This window comes from Austrofundulus limnaeus, unplaced genomic scaffold (assembly GCF_001266775.1).
Source record: "Austrofundulus limnaeus strain Quisiro unplaced genomic scaffold, Austrofundulus_limnaeus-1.0 Scaffold26, whole genome shotgun sequence".
Taxonomy (NCBI): Eukaryota; Metazoa; Chordata; class Actinopteri; order Cyprinodontiformes; family Rivulidae; genus Austrofundulus; species Austrofundulus limnaeus.
Window position 1 is genome coordinate 2,003,914 of NW_013952428.1, and position 13,131 is coordinate 2,017,044.

Here is a 13,131-nt window from a genome sequence, read left to right on the forward strand (position 1 = left end):
ACACACACACACACACACACACACACACACACACACACACACACACACACAAACACATTTTCAGGACCTCTTTCATTTTTGGAGTGAAACATTGTTCTAAGTACTTCCAAGCAACTTGGCAAAAGTGCTCTAAAACACTCTGCACTCTCAGACATCGCCATCAATCAAGTGAAAATGGCCACATTACGATAAAAATAAGTTGTTTGAGTTTTGAACTGACATCCTGTTTCATCCGTCACAGTCATTACGTCACTTCTAATCTGGTGGATGTCGTTTAGTGGAAAGTTGAGGGACAGAGAGGGGCGCTTGTTTCTGTAAATATTATGCTGGAGGAAATGGTGGCTTCTTCAAAAATTTACTTTAGCTTGTCTGTGTGGTCTTTACTGTGATGTGCACAGAGAGACTCAAAGGGATGTTCTGTTTGTTTCTTTTAGATATTTAATCATAAACCAAAGTCTGGACCTGGATTTGATGATAGTCCATCTAATAACTACGGCTGTGGTGACACAACAGATAAAGTCAGAGGATCAGCAAGTCATTCTGAGACAACTGAGATCAAATCCAGGACTCTGGTCTGGAAATTGTGGGCAGCAGCAGCTAGCTGTACCACTTCTATAAGGGTTATAATATTTCTGCAGGAATAACTGGGAAATGCAAAATTGACGGCAATGAAAATCAATGAAATTGAGAGGATAATTGAAAATTAAGTGGATTTTTATGGAGAAAATGCAGAAAACAACTTTATTATCAGTCTAATTCAAAGCTAACAGTAGTATTTTTATTAATAACTTCTTATTTATTATTAGGCCTGTCATAATAATTAATTTTGTTGGATTATAAATTGTCTTAGAAATTATTGAGATAAACAGTAAAATTGTTTGGAAGCTAACTAATATAATAGTGTAATTATGCATGTGCCTCCCCTCAAAAATCAATAAAACACCAAAACTAGAAGACATTTTAAATATCCAAAATTAATAAACAAAACAACGAAAACAAAAATTAAATAAGGACGTTCTTGAATAAAAAGCAACACAACAAAAAACAATAAAATGGAACTAAAAACCACACACCACCGAAACGGTAAAAAAAAAAAAGGATTGGTGTCTGTAAATAAAATTTCCCTTCAAAAAATGGAGAAATGCGAAGAAAACAAACAAGCAAATTATCAACTTCATTTTAATTAATCATACGATTGCTTGATTTATATCAGTGTTCAGGAAAGTTGTGACCTAAATAACTGCTGGATTTTTTTTTCAATGTCCAACACACACACATGCATCTACACACACACTGTATGATGACAGGAAGGAAGGGCGGATTTCTCTTTCTGCGCCGTTATTTGTTGATCAATCTTTTATCTTCTGGGATGCATCTCGTCCAGATCCATCTCCTCCCTTGATAAGAATTTGCGGGTCCTGCCCAGGAAGGCGCGCGTGCCATTTCTGTAGATAATCACCATGGTGCTCCACAGCTGGAATGGATCACATTTGAAAGGTTTTCTGTCGTTTGTGTGCTCACTCCGTCCCACTGGGTGTTGGAACCAGACAGATAGGAATCACTTTCATGCCAGCTCCGTTTTACTCTCAGCACCTCAGAATAGATGTGAAAAAGTTAGAAGTCTGTTATGTTTCAGTGCCAGTCAGTTCCTGTGTTTTGATCTCAAGTAATAATGCTTTTACAGTGAATTTAAATGTGGAATATCTAACAGTTTAAGCAAGAATAATAACATTTTGAAGTGAGGTATATTAGGAGATCTGATAAATGAATCATCAATGTCAGGGAAAAGTAAGCTTTAGATAAAACTGTTTAGATTTTTTTGGGATACTTAGCTTGCATTGAAGCAAAACTAACCTTTTTAAAGCAAATGTGGAGTGCAGTGTGGCAGAAAATCACAATCTGCTGTTGAAATGAATGTTTTCCCAAAGTTATTATTAAAGCGCAATAAATTAATTTTCTGTCACAGCAGCATAAACTAAAAAAAGCTAATGTTTGCATTTAGCATCCAACTCCTGCTGACAATCATTATGACCCTGCAGCTCTCTATAATTCTGTCAGCTGAAGTTATGTTGCTGTTTTACTAAAGTGTATACAAGCAGTGCATTCAAAAATGCCTGCTGAAATTTGACTTTATAATATAGAATATAAATATTTTATATTATCTGAATCTGAAATCAGACAACTATAAGGCTTTTTACCAAACACTTGTTAACACTAAATATAAATTATATCTGCTGTGCAGTATTGTGTATTTTTATTTTTATAACTTTATTTTCTTGGCTTTCGGACTTGTTTAGTCCCATTTCTTGTCCTTAATTAATTGTGTGTTTTTGTATTAATGCATTTTATTGCTTTTTAAACATAACGTCCAGGGGGTTACAGATCACATATTGATCAGATGCTGCTGCTGACTCATCCATGATGTGATGTAAATGTAACATTTTCTACATATAGGTAAAATTTATCACTGCAATAAAATAACTGCCTGTTTTTATCACTTTTACAGTGGATTGTATCAACTCTGTTACATACAAAAGGGAAACTACACCAAAGTGAAACATAAATATGTGGATCTGGGTTTGATTACTCTGGCTGGCTTTCTCAAGGACCAGGATGTGACACAAAAATCTGAATTATGGAGCTGAAAGTGAAAGTAGTCAAACTGAATTTTAAATAAACCAAAATACAGTTTCAAAGCAAATTAATTCAAATTCAGTGCTTAAAATTAAGTTTCAAATCATTAAAATCAGTTTCAATTTAGTGAAAATTATTTTCAAAACACTGCATTCAACTTCAAATTATGCACATTCAGATTCAATCTGAGCAATTCCAATACAATTCCTGCTGGCACAAGATTTATCCCATGGAAAGTGGTCGATGGTGTTTTTGCACACGGGTTTGTGTGCGCGCGTCTGTTAGCAAAATATCTCACGAACCTCTGGGCCGATTTTAATTAGTTTTTCAGAAAGTAATCTCTGATTGTACATCAACAACCGATTTAACGTTTGGACTTAATCTAATTAAAAACAGCTGCCACATCTAATCAACATCAACTCTAATTTTGTCCATTTTACACACGTTGACATACAATTTTCCGTCAGTGTAGGTGAGCGTAATTAAAAACACACACTTTGAGCAGGATGCCACGTGAGATTGTTCATAAGCATAATGTAATTTATTTTATTATTATTGTGACATCTCTACTGAAGCTCACTAAAACTGCTAATTACAATTATAGGGATGGAGCTCCTCTTATGAAGAGAAGCCATTTTTTATCGCCTACATTTACAGAGCTGTAATTAATATTTGCTGCTAAAATTCTGTGAAAACTAATTAGGCTGTTTGTGTTGTTGTTTCCGTGTTAATTGTTTGCCTTTTGATTGATATTTCAGTAATGAGGGATCATGTTGAAGAGTTTGCATGAAACATTGCACCTTTTAAAGATTTATTCACAGAGACATTAATGTCATATTTTGATGTGATGTAAGATTTGTCACCTCTAGGGCTGCCACAAATGATTATTTTAATAATAGATTAATCACCGATTATTTATTCGATTAGTCGACTAATTGGATCATACGTTAATTGAATATAAAACATACAGCTTATCACGTCAGAATGCAGCTGCTATTGTATAACCATGGTTAGATTTTAGCTTTATGCTAACTAAAAATAATTGCTGTGGAAGGCAAGTTCTGCTCTGCAGGTTTCTCTTTCATTTTCTTAAAATGATCCCACACTTTGAGCTCCGTTGTCAGGTAGCCATGATACCAGAGCCTGTCTGTATAATGTCTTGTGACGTCCACGGCCTACCCCAGTTACCACTACTGTGCATGTGTGTCAATGACAGAAAGGCAGATGTGGCAGTGGAAGGTGTCAAAGCAGTTTGGAGAGAAAAACAAAGAACAACAACAACAAAAAGAAAACAATTAATCGATTATTAAATTAGTCATAGATTATTTTAATAATCGATTAGTCGTCGATTAATCGACTAAACGTGGCAGCCCTAGTCATCTCGGTGCACAGACTCAAAACATTTAATCTGCTTTTAGGTGAAATGGAGACTTCTTATCTTGTTATATTTCTGGTTTCCGCTGTGTAGCTTCCAGTTCTGCCTTTGACACAGATGTTATCTCGACTCACCTAAACATTTGTTACGATCCGAGCACCTTCCTTTTTGTGCACCTAGCATCAGCTCTCCCTGACAGGAGGAGAATAAGCCCTTTAAGATGACAAAAACTGTGACAAAAAAAAAAAAAAACCTGACTAAGAGCCTAACACAACCTCCGGTACTTCATACGCTTCAGGATTTATGCATTTTTATCTACATGGTGCAGAAGCCTGACATCTTTCTGCACATTCCCCCACTTAGAAGCTCACTTTGTATGGGTTTATGCTCCATAATTTAATCTGAGTTTGCCATTAACACTCTGTTTGACAACAAATCACTCAAATAGACAAAACAATATGTTTCTGCGAAACAAAGAAGACAAACAGCATAATATATGCATCACAACTGTTATGAATATATTATTATTCATGAACAGATTTCTGTGATAGTGTATTTGTCAAATCTTTTTTTTCTTTTTCTTCCTCCGGCTGTTTCCTATCATTTCTGTGTTGGTTTTATTTTCCCATCACCCCCCTACTGTCAGATACAACACACAGTCATAACTCAGATTCCTTTCAGTTTAATCGCTGCATCCGTGGCTCACAGAGCAATTCAGTGCTGGTGCAGATTTTTATTTATTTATTTATTTTTTTTTTTATTTTAATGTGAGCCCACATATAAACCAATCCCATACAGGTGGTGAGGTGTTTTATAATCTGTATTTTAGGCGTTCTAAAATAAATTTACATCCAAGGTACAAAAAAAACTCTAAATATTTATATGGAAGATTGATTAAATAGTAAAATATATAGGATATCGTTAAATGATTTAGATCAGATGTGCCCAAAGTGGGGTCCACGGGCCAAAATTGTCCCACCAGCAGTTGCCGTTGTTACTAGATTATAATCTCCTGTCATCCTTTGTAGAAACTGTATTTCCACTTAGTCATTCCATCCACTGACCCAGTGACTATATGAGGGGCTATGATGCTATTTTTTACACATGGTGCTAGTTTATCTTTGAATTATATTAAAATTAAACATGAAATACAATTTACTTCAAGGAGCCTTTAGATTAGATTTAACACACGTAGATTTGCACACTTTATCCCCATACTTTATCAAATTATGAAACATCTCAGCCTTTGCTGGCAGTTTATGTCAAACTTTCTCCAAGTGCCCATGTTAAAAAACACATTTTTTTTAATTTCACCGTTATTTAATCAGGAAAATCCCTTTGAGATCACAAATCTCTTTTTCCAAGGGAGGCCTGGGCCTGAAGGCAAACTGTTGTACATGTTATTGTGCTCCAGGGGTGGAAAACCGAAGAACCCAGAGAAAACCCACGCTAGCACGAGCAGGACATGCAAACTCCACACAGAAAGACCCCAGGTCTGAACCGGGGATCAAATCCAGGACCTTTTTGCTGTGAGGCGTCGGTGCTAACCACTGAGCCCTCATGCTGCCACATAAAAAATTTAAAAAGTATTAAAATTTTTTGTATTTTATTTTTGCACCTTGACGTATCCCTCCGGTAGATTTTAATTTTTCTTGAAGAAAATGTTTGGACACCCCTTATTTTGATAAAGACGATCTATAAAAGATCAGATGCAGTAAATATTTAATGACAAGGCTATGTAGGTACTATTTAAGTTATTGATTTATTATATTCTGTAATATATATTTTTCATATAAAGGTATATTGAAGAATGATAAATAGTGTAAAGGGATGGGAATTTTAAAAAAAGTCATTTTTATTTAACAATTAATTAAAATATGTTTGAATATACTGTATATGTATTCTCGTTTATTTATTTATTTATTTTTTTACATTTTTTAGAAATAAAACAACCTATATATCCTAAAGTGAAAAAAAATCGGCATCTGAAAAAGCAGTCGATCACCGACGGTCTTCATCTGATTGTTTTTCTAGACCCCCATCATTGTTGAAAAGGTTCAGGCTGGGAGAACTCTACAGAAACACATGGATGAAGAACTGATGATGCAGAATTAGCTTGAGTTTAAACCGGAGTTTGTTTCTAATAGTTTGAATCTTCGCCTCGTGGCCTTATCAGGGTTTGTTTTCCAGGTTTGTTTGTTCTTCAGGGCTACAGACAGCTTCCTGCCCAGCGTCACATCCTCGACAAATGTGGCAAAAATTAGAAACATTCAAGTCATTTCCCACAGCAATTTTTCTCAGCGAACAACCATTACACCACAGCCCTCCGAGCCTGTGTGTGTGTTTGTTTGTTTGTTTGTTGTTGAGGTTGTAGCTGCAGCAGGGAGGAATGTTGGTTGCCTCTTCTGAGGCTGCATTAATCCAAAAAGCAGGAATGCCACAGCAACACACAAGCTCGCTGCGGCCTCGTCTGTTTTTTTTATTTTTCTCTAACTTCACACAAATTTTTGAAGTCTGAAGCGTTCAATCTTAGTCAGAGAATAGGTTTGTGCGCTCAAAGTGGCCGCGTTAAAACCAAAAGGTTAAGCTAATTTTGTTTTATTTTACTGCCTTTGAAGAAAAATTCTTCGCGCTGTGTCTAATCAGCTCTAGCCGAATTCTTTATAGAGGGAGAAGGAAAAAAGGTGAATTTAACGTTTGAAGGATGAACAAAGAATTATTTAATTCCCTTTTTTTAAATCTTCACACGGCAGCTTTGAATTCGTCACACACAGACTGGGACTCGCAGGAGCAGTAAATAATAAATGCTCTTGTAGCGTCTTTTTTTCTACCTTCAAGATTTCAAAGAATAAACCTTTTTCTGATGCAAGTTGATCTATTCTGCACCTGAGCTCACCCTGTCAACAGACTGAACCTCTGACCTTTACATTTGGTAGAAAAACTGAGCCAAAACAATCAAAGCTACTGTGAATAAGAATCAAACTTAATAAATGCGTAAAATAGCCTACTGACATTGTTAGTGCTAATTTATTTATTTAATTAAATTTTCTCAGACGGTGGCCAGACCTAATATGAACGCTGAAAACATTTATAACCAAATTTGTCAGTTTTCTCTTTGTTTTAAAGTGCCTGTGACATTCATATCCATGAAATAAAGAAAGGCAAAGAAAATATATTTATATTTAAAAAACTTTGCATAATACATGTGATTTTACCCGTTATGTCACATAATTGGCATATTTTCTTTTGAATTTGGCTCAGCTAAAGTGAAACAGGAAGTGACATCAAAGGAGAACTCTCTGAGAAATAAAACTCTGGTTTTGTTTATCCATCCATCCATCCATCCATTTTCTTCCGCCTATCCGGGGTCGGATCGCGGGGGCAGCAGCTTCAGAAGGGAGGCCCAGACCTCCCTCTCCCCAGCCACTTCTTCCAGCTCCTCCGGGGGAACTCCAAGGCGTTCCCAGGCCAGCCGAGAGACATAGTCCCTCCAGCGTGTCCTGGGTCTTCCTTGGGGCCTCCTCCCGGTGGGACGTGCCCGGAATACCTCACCAGGGAGGCGTCCAGGAGGCATCCTTACCAGATGCCCGAGCCACCTCAACTGGCTCCTCTCGACGTGGAGGAGCAGCGGCTCTACTCTGAGTCCCTCCCGGATGACCGAGCTTCTCACCCTATCTCTAAGGGAGAGCCCAGCAACCCTGCGGAGGAAACTCATTTCGGCCGCTTGTATCCGGGACCTCGTTCTTTCGGTCATGACCCAAAGCTCATGACCATAGATGAGGGTAGGAACGTAGATCGACCGGTAAATCGAGAGCTTCGCTTTCTGACTCAGCTCTCTCTTCACCACGACGGACCGGTACAGCGCCCGCTTTACAACAGACGCTGCGCCAATCCGCCTGTCGATCTCCCGCTCCGTTCTTCCCCCATTCGTGAACAAGATCCCCAGATACTTAAACTCCTCCACTTGAGACAGGGCGACCCCCCTGACCCGGAGAAGGCACTCTGCCCTTTTCCGGCTCAAGACCATGGCCTCGGATTTGGAGGCACTGAGCYTCATCCCGGCCGCTTCGCACTCGGCTGCGAACCGCTCCAGCGAGAGCTGCAGATCACGTTCCGATGAAGCCAACAGGACCACATCATCCGCAAAAAGCAGAGATGCKATCCTAAGACCACCAAAACGGATTCCCTCAACACCTCGGCTGCGCCTAGAAATTCTGTCCATGAAAGTWATGAACAGAATCGGTGACAAAGGGCAGCCTTGGCGGAGTCCAACTCTCACCGGAAACGAGCCCGACTTACTGCCGGCAATGCGAACCAGACTCTGACACCGGTCATACAAGGACCTGACAGCCCGTATCAAATGGCCCGGTACCCCATACTCCCAGAACCCCCCACAAGGCCCCCCTTGGGACACGGTCGAACGCCTTCTCCAAGTCCACAAAACACATGTAGACCGGTTGGGCGAACTCCCATGCACCCTCCAGGACCCTGCTGAGGGTGTAGAGCTGGTCTGAGCTGGTTTTGTTTATTAAAACAATATTATTTGAACTATGATTCTTTCTCATCTCTCTCTATAACAGTGTTTCAAATAATCTAAAGAAACATCATATTCTTCTCTACAGTCTGTGTTGTTAGCCATAGTAGCAATGCTGTGTTTGCATTCAGACATTCCTCTTTGACATCATTTCCTGTTACTGAACGTGCAAATATCTCAACAACTGTTCATCTCAGCTGTGTGAAATCTTTCTTGCAGTATGTTATTAATGTTATCTTTCCAAAAATGCATTCATATTTATTACAAAGTATTGATGTCACAGGAACTTTAAGGATTTTTCTTTCAAATTAAACAAAAATTGGGTGTCACTCCAGCCTGTCTATTTGTTCTTTATCTTAAAATCATCATTTGTTTGGATCAGACTGCCCTAAATATAACAAACAGATTATTTTTATCTGCCTCAACAATTAGCATGTGTCAGCATCCATTCATCAGTTCATTTGTTCCTTAACAAGCGTATTTGTCATTTATCAGCTTAATTATGTTGTTTGATTTGCAGAAATGATTAGAATAAATAGGATCAATTTTTTTCCCCTCTCTGTTGCTTTCGGTGTGCCACCGTTAGATGTATATTAAAGCTATAATTCAGTTGGAAGGACATTTATTATCTTGTTGTAAATGAAGTAAAATTGAGTTTGTCTGAATGGATGTTTTCAAACTAATTGGAATGCAGTCATTAATCTCCAAGGGCAGCTGATGGTGACATTCGAGGACAAACAACCCTAAAGGCAGTGAGAGGACTGCCGCCATGCCAGCCGTGGAGGTAAATGTTAGCGCTTTAGATCCTCTGAGGTTTGGACACTTGTCCTCCAAACCCTGCAGAGATGGTGTGTGTGAGTTAGCTCTGCGTAACCTTGGGTCCGTTCCTCTCGGCGCTCACTGTAATCGTTCACCTTTTCCTCCTTAGATCAACACGAGGGGATGGCAGCTGCTCTGTTTGGTTTGGGTTTCAGATTTAAAAAAGACATCCGGCTGCTGCTGCGCAGGTGGTTTAGTGAAAATATGTCTAGTTCAGGTGGAGTGGGAAAAAAAAATCACATTAAGTCTCTCCTGACAGGGATGTGCTTTAAAAGCCTTGTGGAGGTCTAACAGGTGCAGGTTTCAGGAAGTCCCCTAAGCTGGTAATAGCTGGTCTATCTGCTCCTCTGTGAAAAAGCTCTTCCTCCTCCATGTTTTCTAAAGTAAACAGTGTTCTTCCATAATGAGTCGTTGTCATTACTGTCAAACAGTGCATCATTTAACCCTCTATTAAACGAGACGTGTTCGCTTTTCACAAGTTTTCATTATTTTAATGAAAGGTCATTAGATGGGAGATTCAAATAGGGAAACAGGATAATTCTGGTCCAAGCTGAGAGAACAAAGTAGAAACTGTCTAATTCTTTTTAGTAGTACATTTTGATTTCCTAAATACAGAAATAAATAAAGGTCTAGCATTCTTTGAAGGAATAAGTATTGCCTGCTGAAAGCTAAAACTCACGCTGGGTTTTAGTCTAAAATCATCTTGTGTTGTGAAATGACAGTTGTAGTTGTTCTGGTCAAATAATTTACTAGTTTCCTCTTAAAATAACCAGTTCAACCATTCCAGCCTCTCTTTTTGTTATTTTCATTCATTTTTATGAACTTATTTCTCTGTGGACAGTTAACATTTATCATGTTGTCATGACCTCCGTCTACAACACTTCTCACCTCCCTTTTCTTCTTTAGCTGTTACAGAAACATGCAGTTTATGTCATGGGTGCCAAAAATTTTTCTTCTGGCAGAAAAAAAAATCTTTCCAGCTGCATTTTCTCTCAAAGAACCTGCTTTTTCATATCTCCTTGATTTAATTATCAGGCAAAAGCTGCTCAGAGTTCTTGAGACAGCAGGAAGAAGCACTAATTAGGAGTGAGCAGATGGATGACAAAGAATCTAATTTGTAAAGATAAACAAGATACAAGACAAAAATCTAAATACTTTTTATCTGAAATGGCTTCAGATATTAATATTTGGCTAAGAATTGTGATAGATTTTCTTTTTAGCTGACAGGATTTAATTTCTTATCGAATACAGTTTTCACTTCTCTGTCTGCTTCTTCTCCTGAGCTGAAGGCCTCTACACGCTCCATCCGAAGCCCAACAGTCGGCACGCGGTCATGTGGTTGTTTGACGTTCGCTCTCACACTCTCCTTTCATCGCTCCTGAGAAACATCACTCCGAGCTCCTGGGAAACCCGTCCCTCAGTGGTACTCATCACTGCACGAGGTTTCATCCCGCTGGAGTCTACACTCCGGGATAAAAAGAAAAAAACCTGCGATATTCGCTGTTAATTGTCCACAAATCTGTCCCAGTTAAAGTGCCACGGTTTTCGGCAGACGGATTCCTCCGTGCACGATGTCTGTTATGTTTTTTTTTTTAACCATTCTATCATTTATTATTAATGTCTACTTCTGGAAGACTGGAAGCTCCGAAAAAAATTGTGAAATTTTCGTCATGCAGCTGTAACAATGAAAGCCGGTTTTGTCAGTTCATATGGAGTATGCCTGTAAAGAAGGGGTGTCCAAACATTTTGTCACATGGGCCAAAATCATAAAGTCAGAAGGACTTGAGGGCCAAAATAGTTTTCCTTTACTTGCTCAACAATAAGCTAAGCATTGAATACTTTATTAAACAAATAAAGTAGCCAGATTTATTGCTGGAAATGGATGCGTAAATTGTTTTCCAGGTTTCCCTTATTGAATTTTTTGTTTGCAATTTTCTAGGTTTCAATTGGGGGGAAAAATAACCCAATTTAGTCAATTCTGATCAATAAAATCAGGATTTAGGTCACTCCTTCGTTGAAAATGCTTGCTGTATTCAGACGATTTTAATAATTTAATTAAAGCAGATTGGAGTGCAGCAAAACCAGCTTTTGAGTAGAAGTCACTAGATGTGGAAAAAGCTAAGAGCCTGGTTATTTAAAGATAATTGGTATTGTTGCCAATATTTATGAATGTAAGACTTTACTTTGTCTGTGATAAATGTGTCCTAATAATAAATAGAAAGTCTCCGTCTACATCAGACACCTGTGCCGAGGGGACAAATTTGTAAACAAATTAGTATAATTCTTGAATCAGGGGCCACACAAAATCAGTTCAGGGGCCACAAATGGCCCCCGGGCCACACTTTGGACATCCCTGCTGTAAAGCATTGCTCACGCTGTTAAAAACTGTGGTGATTTTATTTTATGAAGCAGAACATCAGACTGTTTGCTGACCATTGATGTCTCTGTTTAGAGGCTGTTTCAGCTGAACTTGAACGACTTCTTCCGTTCCTCCTCTAAAGTGGCCTCTCTTCTCTGAGGATAAAGAAGTACATTATTTTATAACCTGATTAACTGCGTAAATGTGGATTATTGTTCAACTCATTCTAAAAATGTAATTTTCAAATAATCATGTGATATTAGAGCTGACAAAGAAACCTAAACACAACACACACGGGACGGCAGAGCTACTGTAATGTGGTGATGATGTGAATGGGAGCCATTTTCTGCCACGTAGACAAAAATGTGACAAATATCACCCTGAATCTCTCACTTTGCTTCCAGTTTTCAGTGTCACGACCTCATGCTTTCACTCAACATTTACTTGCTTTTTACATCTCTGTGAAACAAAAGCAGATGTCATCTCTGACAAAAAAGGGGGATAATGGTGAAGAGGAAAAAAGAACCAGAATATCACTTCCTGTTCAGGCTGCTGTCACGTGCAAAACGGACATGTTTTAAGATTGAGGGTCCAGGTTTGAAGCGAGTTGGAGGCAGACTGTGTAATCCTCAGCATTATCCTGCGTCATCAACCCCTCCCCTCACCCCTTTACCCCCACTCACCCTTTCAGACAGACTTCCAAGGTCAGTTAGGCATTGTCCCTGCAGAGACGATATGATTAAAGGATTGCAGATTGATTGGTGATGTTACCAGGTAACAAAAGGTTAACTTTAGGCCTGTCAGCATGCTTTGTGAGTATTTAACATTTTCTTTGTCTTGTTTTTTTTTCTTTCCCCCATCAGTTCGTTACCTGCTGAGAAATAATGTGAGTCCAGACCTTTGCAACGAAGACGGTCTCACCGCTCTGCATCAGGTCAGATCATCTCTCACCCTCACTTTATGTCTGTCTTTGATTTCTGTCTGAGGGTATTGAGCCTCCGTTTAACCAAAAAACAAACAAACAAAAAAACTAAATTTAACATTTTAGATTCGATTGAAATCGACAAAATAAAGTGATACAACAAAGTGACTCTGTGCTCGTGGGAGTCGGATCATGTTGTAAAATGTTTGAACAAAAGTGGGAGGATGCATATTTGGCACATACTGGAGGTCTGGACCTCCTCCCCCAGAAAAATTCTGTAACGTTAAAACTAAGTTCTGAACTTGTGCTTAGTAAGAGATTAGTCAAACTTTAAAAGTCTGGATTAGTAAAAAAAATTAGAATCTAAGTTTAAAAAATAGGTAACAGAACAAAAATATTGTGAAAATGTGTTTTTCTTATACATCATCTGTACCACAGCATATAGTTTTATTTGGATGTAGACTGCTATATATATATATATATATATA

General features: G+C 38.4%; 1 protein-coding gene across 2 annotated transcripts in view; it reads left to right on the forward strand.

Annotated features, from left to right (window-relative positions):
* ppp1r16b (protein phosphatase 1, regulatory subunit 16B) overlaps positions 1–13,131 on the forward strand; it is a 98,952-nt gene that overhangs the window by 54,355 nt on the left and 31,466 nt on the right. The window contains exon 3 of one of the 2 annotated variants that reach the window (XM_014004772.1): positions 12,585–12,655. The exons of the other annotated variant lie outside the window; for it this stretch is intronic. Within the exon in view, the coding sequence (XP_013860226.1) occupies positions 12,585–12,655 (71 nt within the window). The remainder of the gene's footprint in view (positions 1–12,584; positions 12,656–13,131) is intronic. 2 annotated transcript variants of the gene reach the window in all.